We start from the raw sequence: 14,509 nt of genomic DNA, 5'->3' as shown, positions 1-14,509 counted from the left end.
GCTCAGGAAAGCAGCCACGCGTCCCCCTCCAGGGAGTCCCTTGAGGGGCAAGGGGGGAGGGTCCTGTCCCCACTGCCTGCGCAGCGCTGCCCCAGCCGGGTACCCTGCATGGGAGCCGAGGATGCCCAGGCAGCGGGGACCTGCCAGGGAGACCGGTCGACCTTTGACAATGGAAGAGAAAGCTGGACCCCGTGAGAGTGGCCCTGTGGCCTAAGGGCAGCGGGAGTCCAGCGGGCAGGGGCTCAGCAGCCCCCGGTGTGACCCTGAGACAAAGCTCCTCCTCACAAAGGCAATGGTGGCTTACAGGCGGATGGGACGGAGGTCGAAGGCATGGCGCAGCCGGCCTCATGGGCATCCCCTGCCCTGGAGGAGGCACAAGGCGATGGGCTGAGATGCCACAGCCGATGACGACCTCCCTGACGGCAGAGTCGGACTGAGGGCTTCTCCAGACCCAGCCGGTCTCTTGCCTGGGGGCTTCCCCATCCCTCCTCCACCCGCCGGGTGCAGGGCCACCACCAGGAATGCCCCCCCCCCCTCCCCAAAAAGCAGACCCCTGCCTATGGCACCGGGCAGTCCCTAGGGACCCTGCAGCTTGTGGGCACAGTGACAACGTTCAGAAAGAGATCCAGGCTAAAAGATAGCAAAGTCCCTACAGTCCGGCGAGGACGCTGCCCCTCTCCTCCAGCTCCCCAGTTGCTGTTTCAGGGACTGGTCACATCTCTATTTACAATATAGAACATGAGTGTGGGCCGGAGGCTGCGCTCCCGTGGGCTCTTCCACGCAGCAAACCATTCAAAGCTGGAACTTGCTCCCTGTGGTTTGTTTCTGGTTTTCCTTTTTTTTTGTTTGTTTTTCCTTTTTTCTTTTTTTTTTTGTGGTGTTTTTCTGGTTTTGTTTAAAGGTCTTTTGTTTCAAGGACAATAAAAAGTTTCGATCAGGCAGGACTTGAATGTCATTCCTAAGATTCGTATTTACAGGAGTCTACAGCAAAGAGACAGGCAGCTCACCCTCCCCCCCCCCTGCCCCGTGCACGGGGACACCCCCTCGTCCTATGCCCAGGAACTCCACCAGCTCTGCGTGGACCTTTGGTACGTAAGCCCTTCTCCCCAGCCGTGCCCCTCCACACCAGGAGCCTGCCCAGCCCTCCCCGGCGACGCAGCAGTTCGGGGACATGCACCCACAAGTGCTAAGAAATCAGGTTTTGGGATGCTTCCATCCTTCCCACCCACCCCTGGCCCCGGGAAACAAGGGGTTAGAAAGGCGCTCCTCTCATCCCTGCCTTGCCCTGCTCTGCTGTCCGCCGAGCCCACTGCCTGGAGAACCGGCCGCCGGAGCGATAAAGCATTGAAGTTTAAAATGTTCCTCTGGACACTGGCCTCAGAAGCGCGTCTGCTCCCTGCCCCTCACGCCCAGCCTCACAGGTATATCTCCCTCTTGGTGGTCTGGGACGAGGGGGTGGTGGCTGGCTGGAAGTCCGAGGTCTGGGTGAGAGGAATTTCCTCCATGGGAGAGTCCTTGCAGGGCTCATGGCTACTATTGGAGAAGGCACTGTACGTGGGGAGCAGGCGGAGGTTGGCCATTTTGGTGCTGCGCTCTTCTGAGAGTCTGGGGCTGCCATTCCCGACTTGCTCTTGACTCCCTCTGTCTTGGTAAGGCACAAAAGTGGAGAGTTTGAGGGCGTTCTTGGGCCTGCGGCTGGGGGAGGACTGGCCGGGCATCCAGCAGGTATCGGAGTGGCCGAACTCGGTGCACTCCCGGGTGCAGGTCCCAGTCATGGCTACATCGGGCAGAGGCCGGAGATCTGCAGAGGAGCAAGCGAGAGCATCGTTACACACCGGCTCAGGGTGGGAGCGTGGAGCACAGGGGCGTGCAGCAGAGCCTCAATGTCTCCATCCTGCCTGCATCCTGCTGTGGGTGGGACAGCCAGACCCACAGCCCCCCAGGGAGCTGGACCCACAGCCACCCGGGGAGCTGGTCCCACAGCCACCCGGGGAGCTGGTCCCACAGCCACCCGGGGAGCTGGACCCACAGCCCCCCAGGGAGCTGGACCCACAGCCACCCGGGGAGCTGGTCCCACAGCCACACGGGGAGCTGGACCCACAGCCACACGGGGAGCTGGACCCACAGCCCCCCAGGGAGCTGGACCCACAGCCACCCGGGGAGCCAGACCCAAGGCGACCTGGGGAGCTGGTCCCATGGCCGCTTGGGGAGCAAAGGCAGAGCTGGGAGGAGAACCCAAGGCTCCTCCCATCCAAGCCCCAGCCCCCTGGACAAGCGTCCTCCCTGGGTGTGTGCAGAGGAACAGGAGGCAGTGCATGGGGCAGAGCTCACCGAGCACAGCCCCACTGGAGATGAGCATGGCACAGGAGGGGCTCCACAGCCTGTGTCTGCGCAGCAGGAGGCAGACTGCCACCAGACGCATCGCCCCAGAGCTGTGGGCACGACCTGGACCCTGCTGGGCTCCAGGAACTCCCTTGGTCCAGCACCTTGGGGCACTGCTGGCAGCTTCCCTGTGCAGAGCTAGGGAACTGCCCTAAACACAGCCCCCTCACTGCCATGAGGTACAACCACATTTCCTGAGCACCATCCTCTGGCAACTCTGCCCTCCCCATGTGTGCCAGGCCACCTGCAAGCCTTCCCAAGCACAGACAGAAGTCCTCAGACATGGACTGGTCTCCATGGGTCCCTGAAATCCCCAAGTGGAGCAAATGACACCATGAGCAAACCCATGTCTACCCCCAGAGAGGCTGGACATACCTGATGCTCAAGTCCCTGCCCCAGGAGCACCAGCACTCTCCACACACGAGACACCTGCCTCTGGGAGAGCCAAGTATCTGAGGGCATCAATAGCTCCTGCTCCTGGGAAACTGACCACCAGCTGCACCAGTTTGTGATCTGGTGTTCTCAAATACCAGCCAACCCCTGCCCTGCCAGGGCCCTTGGCCGTGCATCCTTTACATGGGGAGTAGCTGTCACGAATCTTCAGAGGCCAAAACTCAGCATTTCCACACAGAGGTGAGTATTCCTCCAAGAGACACCCCAGACACAAGCCATGCCTTGCCATCTGCCCCAGTTTGGGGCACAACACAGCCTCACTGCCACTGCCTGGGGTACATCAGTGCCCAACACCACAAGCATCTCCTGGCAAATCAAGCCTGGTGCTGATGCTGGGATGAAACGGGGTGTTGGAGGGGGCAGATCATGACCTTGAGACTGCTCTGACTTGCAGAAGATCCTTCTGGCTCACGGAAGTCCTCTCCATCTCTCCACCAAGGTGCTCACTCCACTGCATTGCTCACAAACAGCCCCACAGACTGATGGATGGAGATATAAGGAGCTCTGGGGACCTGATACATGGGGCTGAGCTGAGGGCACGCCCCTTCCCATTAGATACACACCAGTACACATAACCCCCTCCTCCCAAAAAAGGGCAGACATTCTGGCTTCCCTCAGCCCTGGGAAGAACCAAACCAGAGGCGTTCGCACTGTGCTGGGGGCTCAGCCCTCATCAGCACATCACCAGGCTGGGGCTCTTGGACACAGGCACCCCCGAGCCACCCTGGCACAGCTTTCACACACACAGCAACCCCGGGATGCGAGGAGGGTCTCTGCAGGAGAAGGCTCCATGCAACACCAGGAACGGTTGGCAAGGGAGAGCTGAAGAGACAGGCATGGAAGAAGGGGCAAAGTTAGCAGCAGACAGGTGCGTTGAGCATTTCTTGCCCTAAACCAGCCCCAAATTCCCAGGCCCTCTGGGTGCTGAGGCACCTCAGGGTTTCCCCCTGGTTCCTGTGGAGGCTGTGGCACCCACACTGCTCCCCGCGCCGGGAGCCGCCTCCTGCGCCCCGTCCCCGGGCACACTGCGATATCCTGGCAGAAGCCATCAGGACATACCTCAGCGCAGACCCCCTTCACAGCCTGCTCCGCTCAGGGGACTCTAATGAGGAGCAGAAAAAGGACGAGAGGGTCACATCATTGCACAGCCCCCAGCCTCCACACCCACCCCTCGGATCCTCCTGGCTCCTTCAAGCCTCCCCGTTGCGTTGCACCGAGCCCCACAGCATCCCTCTGACACCCACCGCCTCCAGAAATCCCTCAGCCTCTCCTGGAGGCTGCTTGGCCACCACTGCCAGTCTCTCCCTGCTTTCTCCAGACTTATCCCAGCCTCCCTGGAGCCTGCTGGCCCTTGCAGGACGTGCAGGGGGACCTGAGGCGAAGCTTGAAGCCACCTGGCTGGTGGTGCAGAAGCACCGGGGCCGTGCATCAGGCAGCGATGGGCACACACACACACACAGACAGACAGACACACACACACACACACACACACACAGAGGGATGTGCTCATGCACCACAAACAGGCACACTCAACTGAACTCATGTGCAGGGAACAGCCATGCGCTCGCTGTGGGGTGCGAAAGCAGGAGCCCAAGGGGAGGGGACATGATGCCCACAGAGGTCAGTGCAGGAGCTTAGCTTGCCAGTGTGTGTCTTTGGGGTCACTGACCATGGACCCACTGTCCTACTTCCTGAGCATGTGGAAAGTTGCCTCATTTCTTTCTCCCAGCTTCAGGCAGAAAGCAAGACAGGAAACCAGGGGCAGGGCAGCTCGGTTTTCATCTCTACTCAGTGCAAGTCAAAGCAGAAACCGGAGCCTGTGTCCAAAATGATCCCCAAGGGCTTCCCCTCAGGACAGCAGGATGTGGCCACCGGCTTGGTCAGTCTGAGGTCACGTTATGTCACCTGCCACTTGTGTTCAAGACACAATCTCTCTCTCCTCTCTCCCTCCTAATTTCCTAACGGGATGGCTCATCATCGTTCCCACTTCCAGAAACGCCTTGGTGCTGCCTGGTCCCGGGGTGGGAAGCGCAGGAGTGCCATCACTTCTTGCTCTGGCAGAAGGTGCTTTGCTGAGCCTACGGAGGGTACTGGCAGGGCAGAAATAAAAGCTACCTCTTGGGTGAACAAAGCCATGGGGATTTCCTTGCGCCAATGGCAGCTTAGAAATCGCAGGATCAAGCAGGAACGCTGTGTTCAGGGGCTTTTATTCTGGTTTTCCCATTGTCTGTTTCTGGCACTGAAGTCTGTTTCCAGCGCTGCCCCTTCGCTTGCAGTGAGAGGCTGGCATGGGAGCTCTGCTGCTGAAGGAGGGCATTATGTGCCATCAGCACAGCCCGCTCGGCTGTGAGAGCCCGGGAATGGGGCAGGGTGTAACTCCTGAATAGCTGGGATTTAGAGCAAACACCACCCGACAGCCTAGTTCCCAGCACAGGCTGGGGGTTCAGAGGCTTCGATCTGCCACCGATGACAAGCAGAAACCTGTCTTTGGGGCCCAATTCTGGTGGCAGTTTTGCCCAGCAGTTCCCATTCTGGCTGCCCAGCAGTTCCCATTCTGGCTGCCCTGCAGCGTGGTGAAGAGGGAGAGCCCAAACCTCACCTCGGTGTTGCGTGCCTGCTTCGCCTTACAAAGTCTGCTTGAGATTTTTGGGTCCCTCCTCCACCCCAGGAATAATTTTATGCCCCTGAATGCCCCCAACCTGACAAATTTCCCAGGTGATGAAGAGGATGGCCATGTCCTCTCCAGCATCTCATTCCTCCACGGCACCCTGGCCATGAGGAGCACAAGCTGTCGGTACAGCTGCCATGTTTTCCTGAGCTTTGCCCCCTTGCTGCAGCCTTTTGGGTCCCATTGTTGGCATTTCCATGCCAGGAGACTGCACTTCATGGCTGGGAGGATGGCCTGATTGTTTGGGCTTCTGCAGTCCTCATCATCTCCTGCCTCCTCTCCTTCTACAACTGTGCCTTTCTCTGGCATCCTCTTGTCAGCTGCCTCAGGGCTGCTCTGCTGCAGCACATTGCAGGGCAGTAAAGTTGCATCCCTTTGAAGTTTCGAGATGAAAAGAGGGCAGGGTTGGGGCTTTACACAGAGAGGCACCCTGGGCCCTTGTTCGGGTGGGAGGAGGGGAAGCTCTGTTCTCCACCATGGCATGGATGTTCTTGTCTCCTGCCATCCAGGGCACCTCTGATCCGTGTGAAGGAGACTGTGCCAGGCTGCCTCCTCCGGGAAGAGGCACATATCGGGGCCTGCTAATTATTTCTCTCTGGATATCCCCATGTGGGGCAGGAACACATCCTGTCGCAGCCACTTGCAAGGGCTCCTCTAACAGTGTTACTGCTCTTAGGTGGGATTTCAACAGCGCACTTGAGTTCTGTTAGATGGGAGACCAAAGCCAGCAGCCTCACTCAGCAGGCACTTCCATCTCCTGCAGCGGATGTGCAGAGGTCAACTCACCCACCACAAGCCAGACAGCTCCGAGCAGAGGCTGAGAGTCAGCCTCAATCACTCTTTTCTTTTGGGGGGGGTGGATACCACCTACAACATCTGCTTTGATTCTTTGATTCTCCCTGTCTTCCACCCGTGTCAGACATCAGCAGCTGGGCTGTGATGTGCAGCGCTGGCTGAGCAGGGATGATGCAGCACAAGAGGCCAGATCTTGTGGGTGAGGGGATGTAGTGGAGCAGCACTGGGAGGGAAGACGGTGGGACCATGGGGGTGTAACACAGCAGAGCACGGCAAAGGATGCAGAGAAGCACAGAAGGGAGGAGGAGGAGGGAAGCACAGCATGCAAGGAGGGACTGGAGAGGTTCAGTGGTACAGATAAACAGGGAACTGTATGGGGAGAGCAGCTTGGAGGCAAAGCAGGGCATTTTCCAGAAGCATTAGATCAGAAAGACTCGTCTGCCCTACCTGGTGGCACGGAGAACATGGGCCACTAATTGCAACCAGCTACTGCCATTTGAAGCCCAAAAGCACTGTACCCCTTCTAGCCTAGGATGGGGGTAGGAGGGTGGAGCATGCCCCACGCTGCCAACTGAGGGCTGGGGCACAAGGTCTTCATTTAAAAATGGCCCTTCCAGAGCAGTGTTTGTTCCACAGTGGCTCTCTCATCAAAGGAAGGATGCAATGCTCCTGGTGCAGGCAGCTTTTCCATCGCTGTTGCCCCAGTGCAGGTGTCTGGAGACACATCTCCTCCTATGTCAAGCCCTCAGGCCTCTGGATACCACTTCTGGGACATCCCTTAGCTGGTGACCTCCCATGGCATCATATCCCAGCAGCACCATCCTCCCTGTCCTGCCTACCTGCCCTTCCAGCACCTACACAATCGGAACAGCCTCCTCAGTGCCGCTTTTCCCAGCAGCCCCCTTCCTACAGCCCAGCTCCTCAGAGCCAGCACCATTCCCCCTCTCCACGTGGCTCACTTCTCCCACACTGCCACTCCCTCCAGGTACTACTCCCTGGAGCGCTCACACCTCCGGGCACCATTGCCTCCAGCGCTCCTCCCTCTGGGCTCCATCACCTTGCCGTGGGCCCACCGACAGGTCCCGTCCTCCCACGCCACCGCTCTCTGCAGGCACCGCTCCCCTGCAGCGCCGCTACCCACAGGTGCCGCTCCCCTGCAGCGGTGCTCCCCACAGGTACTGTCCCCCACGGCTCTCCCTCAGCGCTGCTCTCTACAGGTAGCGTTCCCCTGCAGCGCCGTTCCCGGGAAACACCATTCCCCACAGCGCTGCTGCCTACAGGTATTGGTCCCCCACGGTGCCACGTCCTCCAGGTGCCATGTTCTGTGCTGCTGCTGCCTCCAGGTACTGCCTCCCCCCGCTGCTCTCTTCCCTCCAGGCACTGCTGCTCTCATGGAGCCATCTCCTCCAGGTACCATGTTTTACAGCGCTGCTCCCTCCAGATACCACTCCCCTGCGGTGCTGCTTCTCCCAGGCACCACTGCTTCATGGTCTGTTCCCTCCTCGCTGCGCCCCAGCAGTGCAGCTATTTGGAGAGTGTGCTCCAGCATCCCATCCTCCTCTACCAGCAGCCCCACCACTATCCATCATTCTATTCTATTCTATTCTATTCTATTCTATTCTATTCTATTCTATTCTATTCTATTCTATTCTATCCTATCCTATCCTAGTTTATATTCTATATCTCTATATCTATACTTATATCTATATTCTGTATTATCTTCTCTCTAATTCCATTCTTATTCTTACTCATTCTTACTCTTATTCCTTTTTGTTTTTCTTACGCTTACTCTTGCACTTATTCTTACTCCTACTCTTCCTCCTTATTCTTTTTCTCTTCTATTGTATGCTATTCTTCACGTCATTGTGACCTGGCTGTGATGGGATCAGCCCCTTGTACCATCATACCCCTTAACTCCCAGAGGAGTGTCTCCACATTGGCAGCCAGAGATGCCCAGACACCTGTCCCCGCCTGCCCACTGCAGCACAGGTTCCCTTCGGCGTACGGGAGCTCGGTGGCCCTTCCCCAGCACACTGTCCCATCGCAAGGGCTTTTCCCACAGGCAGCTGGGGAGCTGTGACTGCCCCTGCAAAGCCCAGACACAGGTTCCCCTCAAAACTCTTGGATGAGGTGAGCTATTCCCAGCTGGGAGTGCCCACCCTCAGACACAGAGCAGCAAGCTCGCATCCTGCAGCTCCCCAGCCCGTCTCCTCTGCTTGTCTCCAACTCCCACATCACAGCTGGACGTGGCCAGAGGTCTCTACCCCCTGCACAGCACAAGCACAACAGCGATTTCACTTTCCAGGCCTTGGGGGAGGCTGCTGGGCTGCTGCCCATTTCCACAGCGATGCTCCAGAGATCAATGAGTACAGACAGAACTATCGGAAGCTGGAAGCACAAGCAGAGGGCTGCCCAGCGTCCATGTCAGTCCCTATTTTTCATAGGCTGAGCTAACACTATCCCTACAACACCCAGGCAGACGGTTTGCAGGACCATTCCTAGCACTACAACACCCAGGCAGACGGCTTCGGGGACCAATTCTAGCACTACAACACCCAGACAGATGGCTTTCCAAACTTAACACCGTCGCTACAGCACGCAGACAGATGGCTTCTGGTATCGGAGGCCGACCCGACGCTGACCATAAAGGTGGTTACTGCGGTTCAACGCCACACCTACAGCTCTGGGGGCAAGTACAAGCAACACCCTCTCTTGCAATAAATCCTGAGCAAGGTCCTCAGAACCAGCACTGATGCCAGCACACAGATGGATTTCTCCTAGGCACCGAAGTCAAGAGATGTAATGCTCACAACCACCTCCCCCAGACCCTACAGCACAGAGCATCTCTCCCCTCGTGCTAAACAGCAGTATCTAAACACCGGCACAGCCAGCCCGCTCCAAAGTTAATGGCCTGTCAGCCCCCAGATGCACGCACGGATCAAGCCATGGCCTCTGGAGTATATTACAATGGCACGTACTAGCTGCAGCACAGGAGCAAACGACTTCCCAGATCCTGCCAAGGGTATCACGGCAGAACCGGCTCGTAATTAATGTGGACAGATGCACCCACCAGCAGCAGCCTCACCGGCGCAGGTAGCGCGGTGCTGGAGCGTCTTGTCGGCAGTGAGGGCCTGAGCCTGGGCTCCCAGGGGACATGTTCTTCCCTCGCTCGCTGGGGCTGGGGCTGGAGGGGCCATCTCAACACTGCTGTGAGGAATTCAAGCTGCATCCGTGGCAGGCTGGCTGGGAAGCACGGGCATCCCACAACCACATCTCCACAGCAACAGGAGGAGATCCGTACTGATGCCGGTTACGGGAACACCCAGACAGATGGCTCTGGAAGCTGACCACATCCCTGCAGGGACCAGGCAGGGCTAATGGGGCTCAGTGACACACTACAGCACCCACGGGACTCCCCAAAGCACTGTCTGCCTCCAGCTTCACTGAATCCCTGGGATCCCCAGCGAAACAAATCCAATCCCCCTATAACAGATTTTGTGCTTGTGGTGCCGCTTACGTGATCCTCTACGCTGGCACAGTGGGGCTTCAACCTTCACTGGACTATAGAAAGCAGAATTATGACATTAAATCACTGATAATTATGTTAAGAACCACCTTAATAGGATTACAGGGTTCAAAGGTTAGGAAATGCCAAAATTAGGATTGTCCACGCAGTCTTAATTTGCTTTGTGAGAGTCTGCTCCATGATGCAGACCGGAGTTACACTCGGGTGGAAAACATTTTCCCTGGGGTCCCTTTGTGTCCCTGGGGGAGAGGACAGAACCTCCTGGGAGATGCAGCAGGCTTTTCAGGAAGAAGAGGTTTTGCCAGGGAGACTCTCCCTCACAGGCTGCAGAAATCGGGTACAAAGTACAATGAAAGGGTCAAGGCATCACAGATTTCTATAAAGCATCACATATTTCTGTACAGTGTGGGGCTGGAGGATAGGGGGATTGCTTTATTATAGAGGAAAATCTAGCACTTTCCTTCCCTACCTTCTTTTGGACGTGAAATATCTGGACAGATTTTGTTGCTGCTTTTCAAAACACTTGGTAAGTGGCATATGTCCACTATGAAAACTGCATCCTTGCACTTAAAGTTTGCCAAAACTTCAAGCAGCTGAAAAGAAACTCGAGTCATGAGCATCACTGGGCCATCCTCTTCACCCACGTTGTATAAAAAGCAGTAACATGTCTAACTCCAAAATTAAATCCTGTAATACTGGATCGCTGACCTCTGGCCAGCCCAGAACATCTCGTGACACCTACAGACATCAGACACCCAACAAATAACCACCGGGAAGGTCGAGGGGTGTCACAACAGCCACACCACACTGTGCAATAACCAAACCATCTTCCCAGTCTTCATACTTACTCCTGTAACACCTCGCCCAGGTGAGTGCCAGCTCCTGTGGGGTGCCCAGCCATCCCCCCCAGAAGCTGTGGGGTGCAAAGCCACCGCCCTTCTTCCCCCCCTCCTTGCTCCAAGGGGAGGGGCAGGTCAGAGGCAGGGATCTAAGGGCTTTTGAGTCCGCTCTGCAAGGGCTAATGATGGTTATGTAAATCGGAGGAGGAACACCACCTGCTATCCCCAGGGGCTGGCCGCTCATGCATGCCTTGTATGCGCATTCCTCTTACCCAAATACCTACACAATCGCTCTGCCTTTGCCTCCCATCCACAGCATTCCTCACACTCCCTCCCACCCCACCCCCCACCCCGTTGGGGTCCCAGTCTGAGTCTGTGGGACTGATGCCCCTTGTCCAGCATCCCAGGGGACACACGGACATTACCCAGAGCTTCCTGGCACGTCATTGGTACCAGTACTGGTGTGGTGACGGCTGATGGGGGGCCCGGGGCAGGGAGAGAGGGAGGTGAGCTGGGCAGGGGGTGGGAGTCAGGGCAGGTGACCAGAAGGGGCCAGACCACCAGGGCCAGGGGCTCCTGGACCATATTATTATGGGTTGCTGACTCTCAGTGGTGCTTTTACCCCATCACCCTGCTGCCCCTTTCAGAGCACCACTGAAACACTTCATGGCTTTTTGGGTGGCTAGAGACCTGTGCCATGGCTCCCTCAGGACTGTGCTCTGCACTCCTGCCACGGAGGCTGGGGCCACATCTCGCACTGACAGCCTTGGGGCAGGGGTGTGGAGGTGCAAGTACAGCATCACAAATGCCTCAGGCCACCCCACACTGCCAGGCAGAGGATGTGTTAAAGCAGCAAATGCTTCTTACAGAAGGAACCTGAGTGACTAATCCTCCCTACCCTGTGAAAGGCAGGGGGCTAATGCCCTCCCCCCCAGCCCCTCTGCTCAGGCTTGGGGTGAGGGCACAGAGGGGTCCAATCCAGCCCCTACCCCCCACACACTTCCAGGTGAACTGCAGCACCCTGTCCCTGGGGGTGCACCTTCCATCTTGCTGCAGCCCATCGCTCCAGCCAGCATCCCTCCAAGGGTTAATATTCCTCTCTAGACCTTCTCAAAGCTAATTAGAAAGAGCCTGGGCAAGTGTGGTGGCAGACACCGCTGCACTTATCTCCCCACTTCCGGGGCTCTGCCCTTATCATTTAATTAAAGCTGCAGCCCCGCTTCCCTTCCTGGCGGCAGCTAATCAGGGAGGGCACTGGAGCTTGAGGCAGCCTCTGCCACTTCGCCAGGGAAGCAGCAGGAGAAGGGCAGGGAACGTGATGTGCCCCAGGAAGGACAACGAAAGGGAAAAGGAGGTAAAGAAGCAGCCCCTTTGTGCTGGGGAGCGGTCACCAGGAGGGCAAGCAAGGGACCAAACCCCAGTGCCAGTGCACCAGCAAGCTGAGAGGCACAACAAGCGACAAGCCAGCTCCATCTTCCAGCACCCTGCCCCAAAGCAGCTCTCCCAGCAACAGAGCCCACGTGTGCGCCACACACCACACTCAATCCTCCCATAGGCAAGGAACAGCCCGTGCCATGCAGTGCCCAGCACCCCCAAGAAAGCTGGGGACCCCCTGCAGCGCACTGGGGAAAGGGCATGTCCATCATGCAACAGGAGGGATGTCCATCAAGCAGCAGCCACCGCAGCAAGCTCCCACACCCCAGGCCCCTGAGGGAGGGCAGGGATGCCTAAGCCCTGAGAGATGCTGTTGTTGGAAGGCCACACAATGGTGCGTGGGCGCAGCTACGCAGGGATGCGTATGTTCCGTGAGAGGCTGGGCCATTGTGGGGCAAACAGCCCCCAGCTGAGGCTGCCAGCCTCTGTGCCAAACCCCACACACCTCTTTCCCAAAGCATGGTTAAGCTAATGGGTCTTGAAAAGAAAGACATTTTGATAACCAGTTTGTTCACAGGGCTGAGGCAGCATGTCCTGTTCTCAGAAAGCCAGCTGGAACACCTCTGCTAAAACTTAAGGGATAAAAAAAAAACCAGAGAGAGAAAGGGAAAAGAAATGAACCTGAGGGAAACCCAGCATGGAAAATTTAAGCTTTAGTGTTGGAAATCTGCTGAAGTGATAAGCAATCGAAAATAAGTCTGTACAATACAAGATGTCAGGCAGCCCGAGGCTGCGCAGTCTATATAATGATCCTCATTGCAGGCTCCAGAAGCTGCTGGGAAGGCGCAGCGTGCTGGGGAGATGGATGTGTGCGCTGGGCTTGCTCCAAGCCCCAGCCATACAGCGATTGTTCCAGCCTTATGCCAACACCACGCAGCCCTTCCAGCGCTCCTGAAAAGGGTGCTCCTCTCCCACCGTCGCTAGTTCCTCCCTCCTCCTACTGTCCTAATCACAATTCTCACACCATATTTTAAGCATTTCTTTTCTAAATTCCTTTTCAGCAAGGCCAGTTTTCTTCACCTCACCTCCAGGCTTGTGTCGGAGGGGAGCCAGAGGGTAGGCACAACAACCCATGGGTGCATTGCAAGGAGCACCAATTCCTGGGATTTAGGAATACCAGTCCGGTTTTATGAGCCCTCTCTGCTTTCTCCTCGGTGCCTGGCTTTTCATTTGTAGGCTTGTATTAAAGCTCTTGTGTCAAGGAGAAAAGAACCGGCGTACCCGTGTCTGCCTTTGAACAAAACCATTGTTAAACCCCATCAACAATTTAATAATCTTTCACTGGCAGGACAATGAATGGGGGGAAATTATTCTTGCAGGGGGCCAGTAGCCACACAGCAGAGCCACACAGCAGAGCCTTGTTCCAGGCTTTTGAAGTCACAGAGGTGTTTAACTGACAAAAGAAATCACAACTTTATGAAAGGGGCTGGGCTCAAGGAGGGTATCTGGGAACAAAGGAAACTGAGACCGCTTGGAGAGAAGCGGAGAGGGGGAGGAGAAGGAAAAGCCCTTGGAAAAGAGTCAAGCCAAACCCCAAGGAAACCGGGAGAGGAAATGGCAGGATGGATTTGCACGTGTATGCTTTTGTTTTCTTTCCACGGATCCTTCCTGGGCTGCTTAAGTGTGAAGTGAGCACATTGGGGTGTCATTTCAGCTGTTTTACAGGCGGTTCCGACTGTAGAAACAGGCCAGTTGCCTGAACCGTGATGCAGAGACTGCAGAGGAAGAAGCCAGATCCCTGCCAGAATTTGTGGTGGGTATTTGAAGGATCAGGGGATGAGAATGAAATGTAGGGCTGATGCTTTAGCGCTGATGAGGAAATGTCTGTCTGCTGAGGGAGGATGCGCACGCAGAGCCGGGTACCACACCCAGCCACAGAGAACCCAACACACGTGAAACCCAACGTTCTGAGAGCCAGGCCATGAGAATTCAGAGGAATGACACGGCACCAAATGAGGCTGCCTGACTGCAGGAAGATCAAGAGCAACCCACGCAGGAGAGCCTGCACCTCTGAACTACCCAGCCCATTTCTCTGCATAACCCGGAGAAAATGCCATAATCCCAGCTGAAAAGGCACTTTATCGATGCCTCAAACACCCACAGACTCACAGCCTGAAAAATCTGCAGTGGAAGCTAAAAGAAGAGATTTTTATGGCTGGCACATGGCAGAAGCAGCGTACGCACTGGTCAGATCCTCCTGTGGTGCAGCCAAGACCTGTGCCAAGAAACCAACCTGGGTGGTTAACGTTTCTGAATTGAAGCAGTTGCTGGTCTAATTCCCCACCCAGGCACTGAAAGGATGGGCACAGCCAGGGAGAATACACATAAAAATAGGTGTGGACACCAATGCAGCTGGGAGCAAACAGGAGGGGGGTATGGGTGTGCTGACGCAAATGGGGAGGTTTAGGAACG

General features: G+C 56.5%; 1 protein-coding gene across 1 annotated transcript in view; it reads right to left on the bottom strand.

The window, feature by feature from the left end:
- Nucleotides 1-261: 261 nt before the first annotated feature.
- Nucleotides 262-14,509, bottom strand: part of PCDH1 (protocadherin 1) — a gene marked incomplete at its 5' end in the record, with an annotated part of 53,051 nt that continues 38,803 nt past the window's right edge. The window contains one exon of the mRNA XM_084268628.1: nt 262-1,801. Coding sequence (XP_084124754.1) covers nt 1,416-1,801 — 386 coding nt within the window. The 3' untranslated portion in view covers nt 262-1,415. The remainder of the gene's footprint in view (nt 1,802-14,509) is intronic.

The sequence above is a fragment of the Gallinula chloropus genome, assembly GCF_964237585.1.
Source record: "Gallinula chloropus genome assembly, chromosome: 10".
Lineage (NCBI taxonomy): Eukaryota > Metazoa > Chordata > Aves > Gruiformes > Rallidae > Gallinula > Gallinula chloropus.
The sequence above is the reverse complement of the archived record's forward strand: the minus strand, read 5'-3'. Positions and strand labels throughout refer to the sequence as shown.